General features: G+C 38.0%; 1 protein-coding gene across 1 annotated transcript; it reads right to left on the bottom strand.

Moving 5' to 3' along the window:
* Window positions 1–15,621: 15,621 nt before the first annotated feature.
* On the bottom strand, window positions 15,622–16,743 carry LOC102950696 (immunoglobulin-binding protein 1-like). The gene has a single exon (XM_042965179.1). It carries the CDS (start codon window positions 16,741–16,743, stop codon window positions 15,709–15,711), a length of 1,035 nt encoding a protein of 344 aa, XP_042821113.1. The 3' UTR covers window positions 15,622–15,708.
* Window positions 16,744–24,282: the final 7,539 nt, after the last annotated feature.

Here is a 24,282-nt window from a genome sequence, read left to right as displayed (position 1 = left end):
AATAGAACTACCTTATGACCCAGCAATTGTACTATTAGGTACTTATCCAAAGAATACAAAAATACTGATTCAAAGGGACACATGCCCCAATGTTTTTCGCAGCATTATCAACAATAGCCAAATTATGGAAAGAGCCCAAAGTCCATCAACTGATGAATGGATAAAGAAGATGTGGTATACATATATATATACACACACAATGGAATATTACTTAACCATAAAAAAGAATGAAATCTTGCCATCTGCAACAACGTGGATGAGCTGGAGTGTATTATGCTAAGAGAAATTACTCAGTGAGAGAAAGACAAATACCATATCATTTTACTCATATGTGGAATTTAAGAAATGTAGTAGATGCACACAGTGAGGGGAAAAGGAGAGGCAAACCGTAGTATAGTATAGAGAGGTTAGCAGTGGAATGGATTAAATGGGGTATGGGTATTAAGGAGGGCATTTGTTGTGTGTTGTTGTTTCTACACCTGAAACTAATATTACACTGTATGTTAACTAAATGGAATTTAAATAAAAAGAAGAAAAAAAGAAATGCATGATCAATTCAGCATACAAAAATCGGTTAATCATGATTCAGCATGTAAAACATTTGGAAGTTGTCACTCCCACACTCAAACAAGAAAATAGCTCAACAAACTGAAAATCAACAACTCTTTTTAAAATACATCAGTGAACTACTTGGATGTCAAACAGGCAGCTTCGATTCAAATTTGCTGTGTCCCAATTGAACTCATCATCTATCCCCCTTCTCCTCAGCTGTCCTTCATCCTATGGTTTCCATTTTGGTGAATGGCACCACATTCCAACAAATTTCTCAAGTTATAAAGAAATAAAATCATCAATCCAGACTACTAAAAAAAAAAAAAAAAAAAAAAAAAAAAAAGGACCAAAAGGAATAAGCAGAGCACAGGCCACTGACACTCTTAGATCTATAGGGATGAAGTGAGATTAAGAATACAGAATGCTGGGGCCCCTGGGTGGCTCAGTCGGTTAAGCATCCGATTTTGGCTCAGGTCATGATCTCACAATCCCTGAGTTCAAGCCCCGTGTTGGACTCTGTGCTGACAGCTCAGAGCCTGGATCTTGTTTCAGATTCTGTGTCTCCCTCTCTCTGCCCCTTCCCCACTCATGTTCTGTCTCCATGTGTCTCAAAAATAGATTAAAAAAAAAAAGAATACAGAATGCTGATGGGGTGCCTGGGTGGCTCAGTTCATTGTGCATCTGACTTTGGCTCAGGTCATGATCTCACAGTTTGTGAGTTCCACCCTGACGAGCTCTGTGCTGATAGCTGGGAGACTGGAGCCTGCTTCAGATTCTGTGTCTCCCTCTCTCTCTGCCCCTCCCCCGCTTGTGCTCTGTCTCTCTCTGCCTCTCAAAAATGAATAAATGTAAAAAAAATTTTTTAAAAAGAAAAAAGAATACAGAATGCTGAGTCATATAGAAACAGCCACCTATGAAGGAACATTGACTTTCAGTGGAGGTCTAGAAGGAGCCAGGGAGGAAAAACTCTGATTTCACTCTCTTCTGTCCTCCAGCCTCTTGCAGAGCTCCTAATTGGCTAAATTGGAAAAAAAGATGGCAAAAAGCAGAAAAGAAAAAGGATCTGGAGAGGCAATGGGAAGATTCCAGCTCAAGGATCCTGGTGAAGCTGTGCTGATTCAGACTCTCTCAACAACTGAAAACAACAACAACAACAAACAAACAAACAAAAACAACTTTAAGTTCTACCATATTTGATTCTATGATAAGATTTCCTGGTGAGTTCTTTGAAACTGCCAATTTTGGAGGACTCCAGGGATAATGTTTTGGACTAACCATATCCTAGAAAACAATGATGACCTTGAAACTGCACCAAGAAAAACAGTGATAATAAAAATAACTTCAGTAAGTGAGTTTTATCACTGAATACCATGCAGCCTTGTGCAAGACTGGGATGCAAACTGAATACCATGTAGCCAGGTGAAAGATTGGGATGGATTTATGTACTGATGAGAATATCTCTACAGTATGTTATTGTGTGTAAAAGCTAGGTACATAACAATGTACACAGTATCATTCTTTTGGGGTAAAAACAAGGAATAAAAAAGAATTATATATTTTTTCACTACAAAAAAATACATCAGTGAACTAAAGTCAGTGGTCCCCAAAGTGGAGAAACAGATAGGAGGATAGAGAATCACAACTTACCATAGAAACTTCACTGGAAACCAGTACCAGGGTACCAAAAAAAATTAAACTGTAATTGACAAAGCTGGAGGCTCACTATGGACAAGTTTGAGAGTTAAAAGGCATCAGGGCAGACCAGTTTTAAGGAAGACCCCATATTTCTGTGAGTTTTATTTCCAAGGGCCCCTACCATGCTCTCAGTAAAGATCTGGAAAATTCTCCTAATACTTCCAGAGAGAAGGGGAAAGAGCCACTCTGGAATGCACACACACCATTCTGTTCTCATTAAGCCTTTTCCTCAAGAGAAACTATTTTGCCAAACCATGACTGACTGAGGTTTTACCAGAGCCTAATTGACCAGGGGAAAGAAAATACCCAAATCCAGCCCCCCACTTGGTATTCCTGTCCCACCTAATGGATGGAAAATTGAGAATCACCTGTGAAGGTCATAACTCAGGGTCATGGGATCACCAAAAGTCTGAGACTTAAGCATAAACCTATACCATTCCCCTTCCCCTTCATATCTTACTACCATATCAATAAAGCTCCTGTATAACAAGAGAATACAACTGAACACTGTCTCAAGTGTTATTTAAGAAGTCTCTAAGGAAGGGCACCTGTCCATTAAGCAACCAGTTCTTGATCTCTGCACAGGCCTTGATCTCAGGGTCCTAATCTCAGGGCTGTGAGTTCAAGCCCAGAGTTAGGTTCCACTCTGGGTTTGGAGTTTACTGTGTTAAAAAAAAAAAAAAAAAAAAAAGTCTCTAGGGAAATCCAATAACAACAGAAGACAAAAACAAAGATACCAGAGAAAATTTTAGCCTCTGACACCTACAGCTACAGCAAACAGTAAACACAGTCTAACTTGTAGCCAGATAAATAAAACCCCACACTAAAGGTTTATTTACCTCAGTTCTTTTTATCCAGTACATTATGTTTGGCTTTCAGAAGAATTATACAGCACATCAAGAGGAAAAACATATAGTCTGAAGAGAAAGAACAAGGATTAGAACCAGACTCAAAGATGGAAAAGATTTTGGGATTATCAGGCCAGGAACTTAAAACAATTATGATTTGGAACTCCTGGGTGGTTCAGTCGGTTGAGCATCTGACTTTGGCTCAGGTCATGATTTCTCAGTTTGTGAGTTCAAGCCCTACATCGGGCTCTGTGCTGACAGCTCAGAGCTTGGAGCCTGCTTCGGATTCTGTGTCTCCCTGTCTCTCTGCCTCTCTCCCGCTCATGCTCTCTCTCTCTCTCTCTCTCTCAAATAAACATTAAAAAATAATAATAAAATAAAATAAAACAATTATGATTTATAAGCTAAGGGATCTAATGGAAAAAAGACAACAAACATAAACATATGGATAATGTAAACAGAGAGAAAACAGATGTAAAAGCCCACATATTATATGATTTCATTTCTATGAAACATCGAGAAAAGGGTAGTAGTGGGGATTGACTGCAAACTGGCAAGGGGAATCTTTGTGGAATGATGAGAGTGTTCTGAAACTTGATTATACTAATAGTTGCACAACTTTATGAATTTACTTTAAAAAATCATTAAGCTGTATACTTCAAATAGGTTAATTTAAGGTGTATACACTATATCTCAAAAAAATTGTTTGAGAAAACCTCCTCCAGAGATTCTAATTTGATTAGTCTATGGTTCACTCTGGTTATTCATAATTTTGACATATATTCAGATAATCCAATGTGCAGTGAAGGTGGAAAAATCACTATTTTAGATCTGGGTTATCCAATCTGCTTACATTTTCAAAAAATAATAAACAAGGATGGAGTTAATATGACAGAGCAGTAGGGGGATCCTGAGCTTGTCTCATCCCTGAAATGCAGCTAGATCAGCATCAAACCATTTTGAACACCTAGGAAATTGATCTGAGGATTAATGCAATAATCTTTATAATTTGAGCCAGAACTTGGCAGGTAAGCAGTGCAGAGAGGTGAATTGGGGGAGAGAAAAGCCTCAGAGCCTCAGAGGGTTAGGAGTCATTTTTGCAGAGAGAAGACAGAGAGAGAAACAGTAAGGGGGAGAGTGCTCCCCACAAAAGTAGCTGGAGAGAAAGAGAGAGAAAAAGTGAAAACACTTGCAGAGGCATGAACAAGAAATCTGTTCCCCAAAACGATTGACAGGGGAAAAGGAGATTTCAACATCTCCATGATTCTATAAACAGTTGAGCAAGAGTCTAAAGGTTCAAAGCTCAGTGCCTGGCGATACTCTAATGAGGAAGTAGGGTGAATCCCCAGAAGCAGATGGCATGGCCTGAGGTGTCCATGTGCCACATGGGGAGAAGTGGTTCCCCTGCTTGGAGTGCAGTTTGGTAGAGGCCAAATGGCCTCCCCTTGGGCAAAAGTCCCAGTGGATCCTGGAGAGCTGCCATATTTATTGATATTGGAACAAAGACACCAGGGTGCAGCAAAACCTGGCACCAGCTGTGTATTGTGACTTACCATACACTCTGAGCTGCCACTGCGTGATCATGCATATATTTTCTGGGACAAGCTGGCACCTGGCCATTGCTCACTGATACCCTCCCCCCCACCCCCCAGAGAATCAGTACAGGTCCAAGTCACAGGGATCACTAAAGTGTGGTTTGGTTGCTTTTTTTTTTTTTAAGTTTTATTTATTTTGGAGAGAGAAAGAGAGACAGAGAGACAGAGAGAGACAGAGGGGGAGAGGGAGAAGGGCAGAGTGGGAGACAGAGGATCCAAAGCATGCTCTGTGCTGACAACAGAGAGCCCATTGCAGGGCTTGAACTCACAAACCATGAGATTATGACCTGAGCTGAAGTTATATGCTTAACCAACTGAGCCACCCAGGTGTCCTTGAAGTGTGGGGTTTTGAAACATAGCCCCATCTGAGATAAAACTCTGGAGGGAGGCTCCACCTGGCAGGCAGACAGCTTGGATACAGGGTAAAGGCGGGGAGCTGACAGAAGCCTGAGACAAAGGAGGGGTGCTTGATCACATGCGTGTGAGGGCACAAAATACCCACACCAGAGACTAAAGAGCTAGGCGAAGCCATTTCCACCTCTAGTGTGCAAGCACTCAGGAATTTACCCCAGTGAGCTAAGCAGTGCCACCAAATGGAGAATAGGGCCATTACACTGAGCCCTGCCCACTTGTACCCTCCAGGCACATCCCATAGAAGACCAGCATGAATCCCTTACATCTGTTTAGTCTATGGGCTATAGTGTGCTGAAAAGTTTCCGTACTGGGGGAAATTAGATGTAACTTCATTCAGATTTCATTCTGTTTGCTTGTTTGTTCATTTTCTTTGCTTCTGTTTTTGTTCATGTTTTTCTTTTCTTTATTTTATTTCTTTTTCTTTCTTGGAGACTGAAAGAGAAATTTTTTTAATTTTTTATTCATTTTATTTTCAGTATTTTATTTTATTCTATTAGTTAAATTATTTTGTTTTTAAATTTTTAAACTTTTTCCCCTTTCTCTATTTTCTCTTTTCTATCAAGCTTCTCTCAACAAGCAGTATGAAACACACCCAGCATCTAGCTTCCTTTGATTTTGTTGTTTGTTTTGCTTTGTTTTCAATTTTTTAATTTTAATTTTTTATTTTATTAATTTTTAATCCCTCCAAAATGACAAGATGGAGGAATTCACTTCCTCCAAAAAAAAGAATAAGAAGAAATAAATGCCAAGGATTTAATCAACAAGATATAAGTAAGATGTCTGAACTAGAATTTAATACTATGATTATAAGGATACTAGCTAGGGTTAAAAAAGCATAGATGATACCAGACAATCCCTTTCTTCAGAGATAAAAGAACTAAAAGCTAGTCAGGCCAAAATTAAAAATGCTATATCTGAGATATACTCTCGAATTGATGTCATGATGACAAGGATAGATAAAGCAAAGCAGCAAATCACTGATATAGAAGATAAAATTATGGAAAATAATAAAGCAGAAAAAAGGAGGTAAATAAAGGCAAAAGATCACAATAGAAGACTTAGAGAACTCAACAACTTATTAAAGAGGAATAATATTCATATCACAGAAGTTACAGAAGATGAAGAGAAAGACAGGGGCAGAAGGTTTATGTGAACAAATTATACCTGAAAACTTTCCTAATCTGGGGGAAGACACAAAAAGCAAAATTCAAGAAGCACAGAGAACTCCCATTAAATTCAATAAAAACCGAACATCACCGAGCAAATCATAGTCAAATTCACAAAATACACAGACAAGGAAAGAATCATAAAGGCACCAAGGGAAAAAAGTTCTTAACCTACAAGGGAAGAGAAAACAGGTTTGTGGCAAATCTATATCTGAATCTGATCAGAAACTTGGCAGTCCAGAAAGGAGTGACCGGATATATTCAACGTGCTGAATTGGAAAAATATGCAGCCAAGAAATCTTTATCCAGCAAGTCTGCCATTTAAAATAGAAGAAAAGATAAAGAGTTTCCCAGGGGCACCTGGTTAGCTCAGTCAGTTAAGGATCCAACTTCAGCTCAGGTCATGATCTCACAGTTCATGGTTCAAGCCCCATGTCAGGCTCTGTGCTGACATCTCAGAGCCTGGAGCCTCCTTCAGATTCTGTGTCTCCCTCTCTCCCTGCCCCTCCCCTGCTCATTCTCTGTCTCTCTCTGTCTCAAAAATAAATAACTGTTAAAAAAAAAAAGTTTCCCAAACAAACAAAAACTAAAGGAGTTCATGGCCACTAAACCAGCCCTGCAAGAAATTTTAAGGGGGACTCTGAGTGGAAGAAAAAAAAAGCAAGATAAAAAAGACCAAAAGCAACAAAGACTGGAAAGGAATAGAGAACATTACCGGAAACACCAAATCTACAGACCACACAATGGCACTAAATTCACATCTCTCAATCTAATTTAAGTGGACTAAATGCTCCAAACAAAAGATATAGGGTATCAGAATGGATAAAAAAAAATAAAATTCATCAATACGCTGCTTACAAAAGACTCATTTTAGACTTAAAGACACCTGCAGAGGCGCGCCTGGGTGGCTTAGTCGGTTGGGCATCCGACTTCAGCTCAGGTCACGATCTTGCGGTCCGCGAGTTCGAGCCCCGCGTCGGGCTCTGGGCTGATGGCTCAGAGCCTGGAGCCTGCTTCCGATTCTGTGTCTCCCTCTCTCTCTGCTCCTCCCCCGTTCATGCTGTGTCTCTCTCTGTCTCAAAAATAAATAAAAACGTTTAAAAAAATTAAAAAAAAAAAGACACCTGCAGATTGAAAGTGAGGGGATGGAGAACTATCTATCATGCTAATGGACATCAAAAGAAATCCAGAATAGCTAGCCATACTTACATCAGAAAAACAAGATTTTAAAGCAAAGACTGTAACAAGAGATGAAGAAGGGCATTATATCATAATTAAGGGGTCTATCCACCAAGATCTAGTGATTATAAATATTTATGTCTCCAACTTGAAAGCACCCAAATATATAAATCAATTAATTACAAACATAAAGAAACTCATCAGTAATGATACTATAATAGTAAGGGATTCAACACCCCACTTATAACAATGGACAGCAATGGACAGATCGTGCAAGCAGAAAACCAACAAAGAAACAATAGCTTTGAATGACACACTGGACCAAATGGACTTAACAGAAACATTCAGAACATTTCATCCTAAAGCAGCATAATACACATTTGTCTCGAGTGCACATGGAACATTCTCCAGAATAGGTCACATACTGGGTCACAAATCAACCCTCAACAAGTACATAAAGCTCGATAATATCATGCATATTTTCAGAACATACTATTATGAAACTTAGAGTCAACAACAATAAAAAACTTGGAAAAACCACAAATACCGGGAGATTAAAAAACATTTTACTAAAGAATGAATGGGTTAACCAAGAAATTAAGAGCAAATAAAAAAGTACATGGAAGCCAATGAAAATGAAAACACAACTGTCCAAAGCCTTTGGGATGCAGTAAGGGTGGTTATAACAATTAAGCATATAGCAATCCAGGACTTCTTACAGAAGGAAGAGAAGTCTCAAATACACAACCTAACTTTACACCTAAAGGAGATGGAAAAAGAACAGCAAATAAAGTCCCAAAACAGCAAAAGAGGGGAAATAATAAAGATTAGAGCAGAAATCAATGATATTGAAAAAAAAAAACAAAAAACAGTAGGAGCTGGTTCTTTGAAAGAATTAAAGTTGATAAACCTCTAGCTGGATTCATCAAAAGAAAAAGGAAAAGACCCAAATAGACAAAATAATGAATGAAAGAGGAGAGATCACAACACCACAGGTATACAAAAGAATATTATGAGCAATTAAATGCCAAAAAATTGGGCAATCTGGAAGAAGTGGATAAAATTTTAGAAACATAAACTACCAAAACTGGAACAGGAAGAAATAGAAAACTTAAACAGACCCATAACCAGTAAAGAATTTGAATTAGTAATCAAAAATCTCCCAACAAACGATAGTCCAGGGCCTAATAGCTTCCCAAAGGAAGTCTCCCACACATTTAAAGAATAATTAATACCTATTCTTTTGAAGCTGTTCCAAAAAACAGAAATGGAAGGAAAACTTCCAAACTCATTCATGAGGGCAGCATTACCTTGACTCCAAATCCAGACACAGACTCCACTAAAAAGGAGAATCACAGACCAATTTCCCTGATGAACATTGATGCAAAAATTTTTAACAAGATACAAGCAAATTGAATCCAACAATACATTAAAAAAAACTATATACCATGAACAATTGGCATTTATTCATGGGCTGCAGGGATGGCTCAATATCCACAAATCAATCAACATGATACATCACATTAATAAAATAAAGGATAAGAACCACATGATCCTCTCAATAGATGCAGAAAAAAATTTGACAAAATACAACATCCTTTCTTCATAAAAACCTTCAATAAAGTGGGGATAGAAGAAACATAGCTCAACATATTAAAGGCTATATATGAAAGACCTACAGCTAACATCATCCTCAATGGAGAAAAACTGAGAGATTTCCCCCTGAGATTAGGAACACAACAGGGATGTCCACTCTCACCTCTGTTGTTTAACATAAAGTTGGAAGTCCTAGCCCTAGCAATCAGACAACAAAAAGAAATAAAAGGCATTCACATTGTCAAGGAAGAAGTCAAACTTTCACTCTTCACAGATGACATGATACTCTACATGGAAAACCTGAAAGACCACCAAAAAACAGCCAGAGGTGATACATGAATTCAGCAAAGTCTCAGGATATAAAATCAACATACAGAAATTGGTTGCATTTCTATACAGCAATAATGAAGCAGCAGAAAGAGAAACCAAGGAATCGATCCCATCTACAATTGCACCAAAACCATAAATACCTAGGAATAAACCTAACCAAAGAGTAAAAGGTCTGTTAACTGAAAACTATAGAAAGCTTATGAAAGAAACTGAAGAAGACACAGAGAAATGGAAAAACATTTCATGCTCAATGGATTGGAAGAACAAATATTCTTAAAATGTTGATACTACCCAAAGGAATCCATACATTCAATGCAATCCCATTCAAAATAACACCAGCATTCTTCACAGAGCTAGAAAAAACAATTCTAAAATCTGTATGGAACCAGAAAAGACCCTGAATAGCCAAAGTAATATTGAAAAAGAAAACCAAAACTGGAGGCCTCACAATTCCAGACTTCAAGTTATATGGCAAAGGTGTAATCATCAAGACAGTATGGTACTGGCACAAGAAAACAGACACATAGATCAGTGGAACAGAATGGAGAACCCAGAACTGGACCCACAAATGCATGGCTAACTAACTTTTAACAAAGCAGGAAAGAATATCCAGTGGAAAAAAGACAGTCTCTTCAGCAAATGGTGTTGGATAAACTGGACAGCAGTTTATCCAGTCCAGAAGAATGAACCTGGACCACTTTCTTACACCAAAACCAAAAATAAGCTCAAAATGGATGAAAGTTCTAAATGTAAGACAGGAAACCATGGAAAGCCTAGAGGAGGAAATAGGCAACAACCTCTTTGACCTCAACCACAGCAACTTTGTACTAGACATGCCTGCAGAGGCAAGGACAACAAAAACAAAAATGAGCTATTGGGACCTCATCAAGATAAAAAACCTTCTGTGCAGTAAAGGAAACAATCAATACAACTAAAAGGCAACCAAGGGAATGGGAAAAGATATTTGCAAATGACATATCAGGTAAAGGGTCCAAAATCTAAAAAGAACTTATCAAATTCAACACCCAAAAAAACACAAATAATCCAGTGAAGAAATGGGCAAAAGACATGGACACTTCCAAAGAAGACATCAATATGGCTAACAGACGCACGAAAAGATGCTCAACATCACTCATCATAAGGGAAATACAAATCAAAACCACAATGAGATACCACCTCACACCTGTCAGGATGGCTAAAATTAACAACTCAGGAAACAACAGATGTTGGTGAAGATGCAGAGAAAGGAGAACACTTTTGCACTGTTTGTGGGAATGCAAAGTAGTGCGGCCACTCTGGAAAACAGTATGGAGGTTCCTCAAAAATTAAAAATAGAACTACCCTATGACCCAGCAATTGCACTACTAGAAATTTATCCAAAGGGTACAAAAATGTTGGTTTGAATGAGCACATGCATCCCAATGTTTATAGCAGAGCTAGCAACAATAGGCAAATTATGGAAAGACCTCAAATGTCAAGCAACTGATGAATGGATAAAGAAGATGTGGTATAAAATGTCATACTACTTGGTGATGAAAAAAATGAAACTTTTTTTGATGTTGCCATTTGCAACAAGGTGGATGGAACTAGAGTGTATTATGCTAAGCGAAATAAGTCAGTCAGAGAAAAACAAATATCATATGATTTTACTCATATGTGGAATTAAAAAACAAAACAGATGACCATTGGGGGAGGGAAGGAAAAATAAGATAAAAACAGAGGGAGTCAAACCATAAGAGACTCTTAAATACAGAGAACAGACTGAGGGTTGCTAGAGGGGTGCTGTGTGAGGGGATGTCTAAATGGGTGATGGGCATTAAGGATGACACTTGTTGGGATGAACAGTGGGTATAATATGTAAGTGATTATATGCATAAATATATATATACATATATATTTGTTTAGCCAAGTCCTTCCCATAAATTTGATTATTGTTGTGAACTGGCAAACAGCTTATGTCATATTCTTACAATGTATCCTGTATATGAAGAGTATATATCTACGAAAGTAAAATATGCATTTCCAATATTAAAAAATAATAAACAAATTGTCTTTCCAAATATCACAACAAATCCCATTGTTTCTCATTAAACTGAAGTAAATATTAATCCTTAAAAGAAACTATCTCTTCGTGAACTCCTTTTTATATGAATTGGGTTTTATTCTTCTAAAATGTGTCCATGCCAAGCTTATGTTTACCTAGCATTTGTTGCATATATGTCACTAGCCCGCTCTGCCAGGACAACTTATTTAATTTTGATTACTGTGAGATTAGTGCCAAGAAGGCTGATGAGAACTGTCAGCAACTTCTCTAGTGATGCTGAGGGCCTCATCCATCTGTCCTTCAGGAAATGGCCTTTTATTGGCTTCAACACTTTAATGTGTAAGAGTTCTTGTGAGGTGTCTAAAAGAAAAAAATTACAATTTCAAAGTTTAAAGCAAACATCTTCTATTTTAACCCCTTTTAAACTAAGAACTTGCCAATTGTAGTCTGTTTTTTCCCCAATACCTAAAGGAATTTATCAAGTCATACTTCAGTGAATAAAATTCAGAATCCAGTGTGGTTTCCTTCCTTCTTACACTGTTCCCTCCTGCAGTATACTATTCTGTTGAACACATTATTGTCAGAGGAGATGGCAGCAAAATGGCAGACTAGAAGGCTCTAAGCTCCTGTTCTCTCACAGAAACACTAAAAAAAAAAAAAAAAGAAAAGCTGAAACAACTTTGCCAAGAGCTCTAGAAAACAGTAAAATATTTACAACAACCAAGAAAATGCCCAATCAAGAAAAAGTCATCTTCAAAATATAAGGAAAATTTTGTTACATATTTATTCATCCTTGTGCCACTACCTCCCCAGCACAATGGCAGTCCTGGTCTTGATTGGTAGCAGCAAGTTTGCCAGTTCCTTACCATGGTCCAGAGGAGGCAAACTTTATTTCCAAATTACTATGTGCATCTATTCTAACCTATCCAGGGAATACTTAGAAGATTGGTACAAGATGCTCATCTCTGTTTTACATAACTTAGAACTCAGGTAGAGAAGCAGTGGACGTTGCTTATAAAAGCCACAAGGTGCCTGCATCAAGAGATTCCAGGGGAAGATATACAATAGACCATTTGAGGCATGGAGGAAAAGCTAAGGTAAGATTATTTGGGAAATTAGGACATTCAAAGCAGCAGCAGTGTACATTGGAGAATTCTGAAAGCTATTCATATGCCCAGGCAAGAGGCATGCTAAGAAAAGATCTGAGAAGACTTTGAGCTTTCACCTTGGGTTGATCTCTAGGGTCAGAGCAAGCCTAGATAACTGTTGAAGGTGTGTTCTAGCACAGAGCTAATCTGTAAATATTGGGAGAGCTCCTGGCATTCAGGAAATCTGTCAAAACATTAGCTGAACCTGACCTGAACAGAGACTTCAGTGGTAAGACACAACTAATGGTCTTTTAAAAAAAATAGTTTTGAAATTTTTCAAGACAAAACAGACTAATATAACCTTCAACAATTAAAAAAGAATCAAACCTTGGGGAAGGCAGTAAATCTGATTTTCAGAGTTACCACATTATAATAGTCAAATGCCCAATTTTCAACAACAAAAAAAAAGTCACAGGCATGCAAAGAAACAGGAAAACATGGCTCTTCATAGGAACAAAATAATTGAGAGAAATCATCCCTGAGGAAGAGCAAACATTAGATTTACAAGACAAAGATGTTAAAACAACAGTCTTAAATAAGCTTAAAAGGCTAAAGGACAGCATATAAAGAGAACAAAAGGAAATCAGGAAAATGATGTATGAAAAGAGAATATCAACAAAAAAATATAAATCATTTTTTAAAAAAAGAACCAAACAAATTCTAGAGCTAAAAAGTACAATAACTGAATTGAAAAATTCACAAGAGGGATATAACAGCAGATTGCAGCAGACAGAAGAAAGAATCAGCCAACTAAAGAGAGGACAATTGGAATTATTGTGTCTGAAAAATAGATTTGGGTAGATGATGTCCAGGCACCTGTGAATATCCTATTTGCTCCTATTTTTCCCCACATACCTTGTATGTATCTGAAATATAAATTAAAATTGTACATGTTCTCATTATCATCTCTCTAAAAATTTTTTTAAGTTATACTTAATACAGACTAGTGTGGTGATGTTTTTCATTTATTTATTCCTACGTCAAAGCAATGGACATACTTTCTCCCTTCATTGTTTTTGCAATTACAAAAGCAAGATATGCCTATTGAAAGAAAAAAAATACACTTTTGTATAAGGAAAAGAATAAAAGTCTCCTGTTTGACCATATTGCTGAGACAACTACCATTAACATACTTGGTGTATATCTTCTCATTTTTTCAACACGTATCTGTCATATATGCTTATATGAAATTTAAAACACATATGTAGCCTGTATTGATATGTAAATGAACATATTCATTTTACAAAGGCTAATTTATATAGCTCTTTTTCCCACTTACAATATATTATGAAACAAACACACAGATACTACTCAACCACATTTTAATGGCCGCCTAGGAAAATCTGTTACAAGAATTCCCAGACCAACCTTCTCATCCAGTGGATTTAGGGTCTTTTAGCACTTTTCAAAGCTGCCCTTGCACCAAATGTCACTGCCTTAAACTCCAAGTAAGGGTAGTAGAAATAAGTCCAATGACTCTTACAGAAAGGGCTTGATCCTGTGGTTCTCAATCCCTAGAGGTGGGCCAAACCACTGACCTGAATTTGCCTCTCAACAAGAAGGGTCTGGGTACCAAACAGAACACCAAACTGATATCATTATATCTGTCCTCTATCATCACCTTCCTACCTCTCATCTGTTAGAGAATGCTGGGAGCCTGCAATAAAGAGACACAGAGGCAGCTGGACGCTGTAAAGACACAGCATTAGGTTCTGAAGTTTATGGGCTTTAAACATACCCCATAAGCCTGCTTGACATGTCTAATCTTTCTATACCAGCATATTGTAAATTTACATCATAATTCTTTTAACCAATGTCCTGTGTTAGGTTTGAATTGGTTTCCAATTCCTTGCTGATTACAATGCTATTCTGACCACATATCATACACATATATCCATGTCCAATTAACGATCATTTCTGTTGGATTAAATTCAAAAAATGAGATTCCTAAATTAACTTGCTAGGTAAAATGTTGGTACATATTGATAAAAAATCCTCTGAAAAAGACTTTTTTTTTTCATTAAAAGGTTAAGTTTCAGTAGCTTTTTTGAAAGGCAATCTAATGTCATTGTCCAAAATATAAAAGGCTGTTTTCATCAGTGTGGCTGCCATAACAAAAATATGATAGACTGAGTTGCTTATAAACAACAGAAATTTATTTCTCACTGTTCTAGAAGCTAGAGGTCCAAGTTTAGGGTGTCAGCAAGGTCAGATTCTGCTGTATGATCAGAGCCCCCTTCATGGTTCATAGATGACCTTCTCCTTTACATGTTTCTTCACATGGCAGAGGGAGTAAGGAAGTGTTCTGGGGTCTCTTTTACAAGGGCATTAATTCAGTCAGAAGATTAGTGAATGACCCTCATGACCTAATCACCCTCATGACCTAATTACATCCCAAAGGCCCCCACATTCAAATATCATCACATTGGATGGAGATTAGATTTCAACATATGAATTTGGGGGGGGGGGGACAAACATTTGATATATGATAGGGGCCATGTTCATTGACCTAGCAGTTCCACCTCTAGGAATCTCTCTTATAGAAATAATTGAACCAGAAACTATTTACAGGGAAGCTTAAGGGCCACTCACTTGCACAAACCACAGCAGCTTTATATTTTTAATTGCATAACCATATTCCTAAAGACCAATATTGTATAAGATAAAGTACTCACAAAGTCTGGATCTACCACTGATGTGCACAACATGCATAAAGATGTAAGTATATATATGATTGATTAACAAAATCTAAATAACTGGAAATAAGGAAAATTTTATGTTATAGAATTTTCTGACCTCAGCACTATTTACTTTTTTTTTTTAATAAAGGGACTTTTATTATTTTTTAAGAGAATTTATATAGCCATTGATTATACAGAGCCATTTGTCAGTACTTTTTTCTTTCCACTTACGAAACTGGAATACACCATGATGAGGATGATAACACCAAAACAAGATTGCTGGCTGATCACCTAGAGTACAAATACACACTTACTTGTTTGACATTTTACTGAACATAAAGCAAGATTAAGCATCTTCATTTTACACAGCTGAAGCAGGAGCCCAGGTAGGGGAAGACTGCATGGCTTTCCTTGGCTGGGAAGATGTGAGTCCCTGAAGTCCCAACTTGTTGTGGTAAGACTAACCCATGTTCTGTCGGTTGCCATAGCCTCTGGGATGGGTGTCCTTCCAGTCATCCCACTCCCGAACTCTGTGGAGTGTTTCTTCCCCCTCCTCCTCCTCCTCTTCCTCCTCCTCTGCCTCCTTTTGTTCCTGATCTTCCTGTTGCTGAGCTGCTGTTTTGAGCTCTGGTGTTATCTTGGCTATGCCCTGATCTGGTAATGCTCCATATTTCTGATGCTGATCATACCAGTCATTCACCGTCATAGATGCCAGACTTGGATAACCAGCTCCAAATACTTTGGCTTGGGTCGCATTCCGAGTGAGAACGAAGGGTTTCATTGGAGGCCTGTCCTGAGGAGATGAGTGAGAAGTTGATGCCTCTTTTGAGGAGTCGTCTTCTCTCAGGATCTTCATCTCCTGGTCAATGCTCTCAATCTCTTCTAAGCTAATACCGATCCACCTTCGAAGGTGAAGAAGGTAATATTCACGAACACACTCATCATCTGCTTGACCACTTTCCACAGCAGATTTCAGTGCAAACAACCTATGCTCCACCTCCTTCTTCTGCTTGTATCTCTCTATTTTAGCCTGTCTTTCAGATGCCACAGCAACGAGGCTAGGACACGCCATGGAGGAACTAGCAGTATTATTATCAGCTGAGTTGGTTTGGGGCAGCTCAAACTCTGCCACATGATAATACTGGCACTGAGTTAAGTAGTTTAAAAAGTGTTCTCGAGCCCACTGCAAATGATCTAGACGCTTGCTGGGGTTGACTTGTTTCATGGCGAGCGCTCCTTGAAAAGCTGAGACCATCAGGTACTTCAGGTCTGTGGAAGCAATCTCTTCCAAGTCTTCATTTCGGCTGAACAAGTCGAGCTGCGATAACATTTCAGCAGCCTTCTTAAGGAGGTCTAGTCCCCTGAATACCTTATCTTGAATTATCTGGGAACTGGTGGGTTCAGTCGCTGCTTCCACTTCGTCCAGAAGCTGCTTGCTGGTTTCGAACAGCGCGGGGAGCCGCAGTAGCAGTAACGCGTCTTCGGCTGTTGCCATCTTGGGGGAAGGAGGAAGGCGGAAGCAGCGCTATTAACTTTTGACCTCAATATTCTTTGCAGCAGGCTCCTGTCCTGTGAATTGAAAGGTGTTTACCAGAGTCTCTGACTTCTCCCACTAGACGGCAGTAGCACCCCTTCCCTCCAGCAAAATGTCTGTAAACATTGTCATAGGTACTCTGGGAGGCAAGATGTCCCCCTCCCACTGATTATTGCTATAACCATACCAAGGCAAACTATGCAACTATTAAAAGGAGTGCCATCATTGTACAAGTGGATGTGGAGAAAAGATAAATACATCTGTTTAAGTGACGAAAACAAGTTGATGATCTGTACAAGTAGTAAGAGTCCGCTCAGTAAGAAGCGTATCATATATGGGTATATGCACATACATTTGCATGCATATGATAGAAAAACACTAGAAAAATGCACAGCAAATTGGTAGCTGTGGTTACATCTAGCGAGAAGAATGAGATGGGAGCAGCGTGGGAAGAAACGGTGGTGAAGAGAAACATTCATGTTTAAACACATCATTAAACACATTCTCACTATTTCAATCTTTTACACCAGTAAATCTTTACACCGATGTTTTACTCATTAGAAAATTAAAGCAAATTATTTCCTAAAAGTGAATGAAAGTTATGGTACATGCTTTTTAAGTCAGGCTCCCACCAGAAGAGTATAAGCGTTTCTGCTTCCCCACATCCCAGCACTGGGTGTCATCAATGTCTTTATCATCAGATACCTGAAAATATTTTAGTATTAGTTTACTTTGTATTTCTTTAATATTGAGGTTGGTTGGATATTTAAATATTTATTTAATCTCTGAATTTCTTCTAAGAGCTGCCTATTCTTTTGCCCATTTGTTGTTGCCCACTGTTCTTAGATTATTTATCTTTTGCTGATTGACATTAACCTTTTATCTGTCATTATGTGGCCATATAGAAAGAGGTTTCAATAGTGAAAGAGACCTCATGAAAAAAAATGTAATCACCCTTCATTTATAATTATAGTCTTGGAAACCAAACCATCAGGACACAATAAAGATAAAAATAAGATTTTCCTTGACTTGTGATATTTTACTCACATTTGAAATCTCAACTTACGTTTATTTTCTTTTTGTTTAATTAACAGATATTTCAAACGACCTCTACATGCCAGGCTTTTTGGCTGTAAAAGTGGAGTTTTAAATTATGGACTTTCAAGTCCTTAGGAGTCTTAGAAGACATTTTCCCATCCACTCAATTTGTAGATAACTAAGATTCTGAAAGTTCAAATGCCTGCTTGACCTCAGTCAGGAAGCCAGTTGGGAGCAGACATTTGGGAGGTCCCTGGCTCCCACCACCATGTCCATTCTCTTTCCATTTATTCAGCAGACACTCCACACCTTATCCATGCTGTACACAGTCAGCTAATTTTAGAGTATTTACACAAATATTGTCAGAAAAATTGTTTTATTGCACAAAAGCAGATAAAAAAGAAAGCATAATGATACTAAACTATGTCTGGTGACAAGGATTCTGGCTCACTTTTGGGACTATCTGTTCATAATGATTTTCCCATAAGACAATTCTTACTGCCATTAACAAAGCACTTACTTGAACAGCATGCTTTGAGGCTTTATCTGCTTCCTACAAAACAGTCTGTTAATGTAAATGTAATCAGAAGTATTCTTGATTTCATTGTATTATTTGCTTTCTTAGCAAATCTTACACTACAAATAAGCATGCAATTAAAAACCAGGTTCATCCATGTTTCATATTAGATAAATAAAAGGAACTCTCCACACTTTTAACTATGTCTATCTTGGCTGCTCAAGCACTGTCAAAGTTTTGGGGAGCACACAAATGTGAATCACATGCAGTACAAAGGACAAGATGAGCATCCTCTATTCTTAAGCCTTAAGTGATTCCACTAGTCAGCTAAAATAAGATTCCATATTAACAACAGGTTTACTCATATGTATAAACACTTATAAGTTCCTATTTGAGACTGCATTTGCCTAATTTGCTTTGTACCGTGTCCAGCACAATGTCATGTCCTTGTGCAATGTTTACTTAATACTATTAGATAATGACATGTATAGATTTAATAATTTGCTTGAGGGAAAAATGAAATTAGTTCTTTGTTTAGCACCTTTTATCTGAGAACTTCAATGTAATTTTCTAGCATCCATCTTTAAGATGCATGGGAGTTGAGGGTGGCAAATAGTAGCTTTACTTTGCAGATAATAAAGAAAGTGACATTGAGAAGTGAATCTGCCTGCCGAAAGCCAGATTTTGAACTGATAATAATACCAAGATGCCTTTTATCATTGCTGCTATTGTATTAGTATCTAAAAATGAATTGACACCAGCCATAATTCTGTATATACTTTCATACACCCTGTAGAACCCATATTTTTTTATGTTTGCTATTCGTTGGATTTTCCTGTCTTAAGTCAACCTATGAAACAACAATTTAATAATATGAGACGGTTCATAGTTAAGGGATAAGACTTGAATCTTTGGCATAATAACCATATAAGAAAAATACTTCCCAGAACAATTACAGACAGATAGAAGAGATACACAAATTGAAAAATGGGTAAGAGATACACAAATTGTATTGGATTGCACATCTAGGACTCTTATCTCAATCATGCTAAATAATATCTAACAGGATTTTGGAGACATTCCAATATTGCTTCCCAGCTAACTGTTGATCATTTATGCATGGTGGCTTTGCCTCAACCTCAGCTTCAACATAGCTAAAGTCTAATTTGTCATCCACCCATCTAAGTCACCAGCTCATCCTGATGTTCCTGATTCTGTCGGAGGCACTGCCAGGAATCCTGTGGCATGCGAGATCCCACTGTCTTGCCATCCTCTCCCTTCCATCAGCCAGCAATCCTGTTGATTTGTGCAAATGCTATGTCTTACATCTCAGAATATGTTTTATTAGTTATTTAATGTGAGTATGCAAATAGGTCCATTAGGAAATCCTTTGCATTGTATTAATTCAGCGTTTTAAATGATTATATTTCACCTTAAATGCTAATGAAGTTTATTTATTAATGTGTATCTTCCACTTTAAAGCCTGTGAAAGTTCTTTTTAGCATATCAATTTCTTTAAAAGTTAAGCTGACTTTTTTTCCCCCACTGGACTTTTGTTCTGATCTGTTAACAAATCTAAACTTTATTATCCAGGAAAAGGAATGAGATAAAGAGGTCTATTTTCCATCCTGCTCTTTTGTAATTCACATTAACGTTAATGGGAGTTGTGCACACCTATTAAAAGAAGAAGAGAACCCTAATTAAACAAATAAACCTTTTGGTTGACACTCTATGTGATCATTTATTATGAAAAGTATAAGAAAATCATCTTGCTTTGGACAGTCATAAACAGAACTACAGAGGAATCGAGACTACATACGGTAGGAGGGGAAGATGATGAACAGCAATCAGCTTTTAAAATGATTTTAAAAACAAGCTGCCCATACATTTTCATACTAATTAACTCCATTTATGCCCCTTGCTTCTCTATGAACAGATACTGAAAGAAAACGACAGAATGATTAACAAACATTTGCAGACATGTGTGACAGCAAAACAAAAAAATATTATTAAAGTCAGACACCAAATAAACTCTGTATGCTGGGTAAAAAAATAAAAATAAAATAAATAAAATAAAATAAAATAAAATAAGACTCCAATCTTGCTGTTAGAGCCACTGGCATATTCTCCATTTGAAGTCACTGAAGTTGCTGGATGTCTTTTTAGCAGGAAATGATGATGATAATCGATGATGATGATGATGATGATGATGATGATGATGGGTTCTGAGACCTGCAGTACTGAGATAGATCATTCCAGGCTACACCTCCCATTCTGGGGGAACTGTGATGGGTATTAAGGATAAGGAACATTGGTAAAGAAACAGGATTCCTCTTTATTTCTGAACGCCTCTCCCCAAACCTCCCTCCCAAGCTTTGCAGTCTTTTAGAGCAGCCCTCCTCATCTGAGGCACAGGCTTAGAGCAAAGCTGTGCACTGCACTTAGAGCAAGGGAAGGTGGAGGGGGGTTTTAATCTCAGGAAGTACTGTACATCTTAACACATGTTCTTAGCAGCTTAGTGGAGTGGTTCAAACTGGAGTTGGCAAATGTTTTCTGTTAAGGGCAATTCTGTTGTTGGCAGCATGAAAACCACCATAGCAACAGTGTGCAAATGAATGAATATGACTTTGTTCCATAAAACCTTATTTTTGAAAAGAAGTATCATTAGAATTAAAGCCAGGGGGTGCCTGAGTGGTTCAGTCAGTTAAGCCTCTGACTCTAGTTTTTTGCTCAGCATTATCTCACGTTTTGTGAGTTCGAGCCCCACATCAGGCTCCAGCCCTGACAACCTGATTGGGATTCTCTCTCTCTCCCTCTCTCTGCCCCTCCCCCACTGGCTCTGTCTCTTTACAAATAAATAAACTTAAAAAAAAAAAAAGAATTAAAAACAGGTGTTTGGGGCATCTGGGTGGCTCAATCAGTAAAGGGTCTGACCTCAGCTCAGGTCATGATCTCACGGTTGGTGAGTTCAAGCCCCACATCAGGCCCTGTGCTGTCAGCCCAGAGCCTGGAGTCTGCTTCAGACTCTATGTCTCCCTCTCTCTCTCTCTTCCCCACCCCTGTTCACACTCTGTCTCTCTCTCAAAAATAAACATTAACAATTTTTTTAATTAAAAAAAAAGCCATGTCTTAAAAAAATTTATACACAAATTTTAATAGCAGTACTATTCATAATAGTCAAAAGGTAGAAACAACTCAAATATCTTATCAACTGATGAAATCATAAATAAAATGTGACATAGCCATACAACAGAATGTTATTCATCCATGAAAAGTAATCAAGTTCTGATACATGCTAGAACATGAATTAAACTTGAAAACATTATGGTAAGTGAAAGAAGCCAAACACAAAAGGTCACATATTGTGATTCCATTTATGTGAACTATCCAAAATACAATATTCCCCTCTTATCCATGGGAGATATGTTCCAAGACCCCAGTGGATGCCTGAAACTAAAGGTAGTACAGAGTCCTATATATATTATATTTTTTCCTATACATGCATACCTGTAATAGAGTTTAATTCTCAGGAAGAGATTAACAGCAATAGCTAATAATGTAATAGAACAATTATAACAATATACTATAATAAAATGTAGGTGAATGTGGTTTTTATCTCTCAAAATATCTTATTATACTACACTCCCCCTTCTTGTGATGATGTGATGATAAAATGCCTATATGATGAGATAAAGTGAGGTGCATGACATACACATTATAATGTAGTGTTAGGCTGTTCTTGACCCTAGACAATATGTCAAAAGGAGGATCATCTTCTGGAGAACAGTTGACCACGGGTAACAGGAACCATGGAAAGCAAAACCACAGATAAGGAGGGACTACTGTAGATAAATCCATAGACAGAAAGGGGATTAGTGGTTGCCAGGGACTGGGGAAGGGAGGATAGAACTGACCGCTTAATGAATATGGGATTTCCTTTAGAGGTGATGAAAATGTTCTGGAACTATATAGTGGTGATGGTTGCACAACATTGTGAATATACCAACTGTCACTGAATGGAACATTTTACAATGGTGAATTTTACGCTATGTGTATTTAACCACAATAAAAATAAATAAATTAAAAAGAGACAGTGGGCCAAATTTGGCCTAGGGGCTATAGTTGCTGATCCCTGGTGATCTGTGTGACTGCAAGCAATTTATCTAGCCTCTGTTTCTCAGAAGATCGAATGAGGATTAAAAGAGTTAATACTTAGAAAGTTTAAAATAACACTTGGAATATAGGAAATATTCAATAGATGTTAGATGTTATTGTTGTTGTTGTCAGCAAACTTTTTAGAGTCATGAACCCTTTGAGGATTTGAGGAAAGTTATGACCTTCTCTTTAGAAAATAATGTATAGATGTACACATATAAAAGTTCCCCAATGTCACAAGCCCAGAAAAAAAGGCAAGGGCTTAACAAAAGCCCCTAGACTTCTCTGCCACCCCAACTTCCTCTTGCTGACACCCTTAACAGGGCTTAGTGGCTAATAATGGGAGAGGCCTCAGGGGGGTCTCAGCCTGAAAAGATACAGCCATCAAGAGAAGGCTGGAAGAATGGGAAATAAAGGGGTGAGACCTTTATGAGAAGACAGGAGGGTTCCAGAGTTAGACTCTGCCCAAGTAACCACTTATCTAGAAGCTCCAGTGGCCAGGTTTCTGGGACCATTCACAGTGACCAGGTATGCCCAGACCATAGTCAGTGGGGGTGCAGGGCCAACACCCCATGTTTTGAGCTTAGCTGGCACGGCATTAGAAGCAAGAGGGAATATATAGAAGTTATACAGGAGGGTCTACTAGCTGTTATCTTAACTGTATTAACTATATTTTCTTCTTTTTTTTTTCTTTCTTTCTATATATATATATATATATATATATATATATATTCCTGATGCTCTAGCCTTTGGGGCTTTGGTCCCGAAGAGATTGTGCCTCCTAGCTAATTCCTAGAGACAGCAAATTAATCCCTTCTAGCACACCCTTTATATACAAATCAGTCAATACAAAGCCCACATCCCCACTGCCTCCTCTAAAAAACTATCACATCCCAAGCCAATATTTACCCTGCCCTAAATCACCCCAGAGCCAGGTACCCAACAACTAGGTACTACCCTTATAGTCTTCAGCTGGCCAAAATTATTCAAACTAGCCAATCCTAAACTTATTCAGAATACCTTCGTTACCTCACCCGTTTCTTCACTAAAAACAACAACAACAACAACAACAACACTAAAGGCTCTAGGCCGCGCTCTCCCCTCTCATGCCTCTCTGCCCCTGACTGATCCTGGTCCTTTCCAATGTGGCTCTGGGTCCATGAAGTGCCATACCTCCTAATTCTAGAGATCTATGAGTATCTTTTCTTTTAAAGTTTATTTATATATTTTTGAGAGGGAGGGAGAAAAAGAGCACAAGTGGGGAAGGGGAAGAAAGAGAGGGAAACACAGAATCTGAAGTAGGCTCCAGGCTCTGAGCTGTCAGTACAGAGTCTGACATGAGTCTTGAACTCATAAACTGTGAGATCATGACCTGAGCCAAAGTCAGACGCTTTAACTGACTGAGCTACCCAGGAGCCCCATCAGCTTCTTCTTTCATAAATCATTTCCATGTTTGTCTGCCTTACCATACCTGGTGAAAACAAGTCCCAGGTACAAATTTTAACCCACATATCTGACAGCTAAACTGGAACTGGTTATCATAAAACAAAGGAAATAGAACTCAGACTAGATACCTGGTAGTGGGGGAAAAGTGCTGGGGAAGGTCAAGTACTGCCTGACTAAAACACAGGCCCAGGCCATGGTCAGATTAAGCCATCAGAGCCTTGCAATGCAAGATTTTAAACCAGGCAGTTTGAAATAAAACATCAGGTGAGAGACTTCCAATTTTACACTTGTTAATGAACAGGTTTCTCCTTACCTTTCATTGGCATTTGATTCCTTCATGATCA

This window comes from Panthera tigris, chromosome D4 (genome assembly GCF_018350195.1).
Source record: "Panthera tigris isolate Pti1 chromosome D4, P.tigris_Pti1_mat1.1, whole genome shotgun sequence".
NCBI lineage: Eukaryota > Metazoa > Chordata > Mammalia > Carnivora > Felidae > Panthera > Panthera tigris.
Note: the sequence above shows the minus strand (reverse complement) of the source record. Positions and strands in the feature narration are given on the sequence as shown.

Bases quoted from the DNA above. Each gene is read 5' to 3' on its own strand.
- LOC102950696 (XM_042965179.1), bottom strand. From the start codon at position 16,743: ATGGCAACAGCCGAAGACGCGTTACTGCTACTGCGGCTCCCCGCGCTG.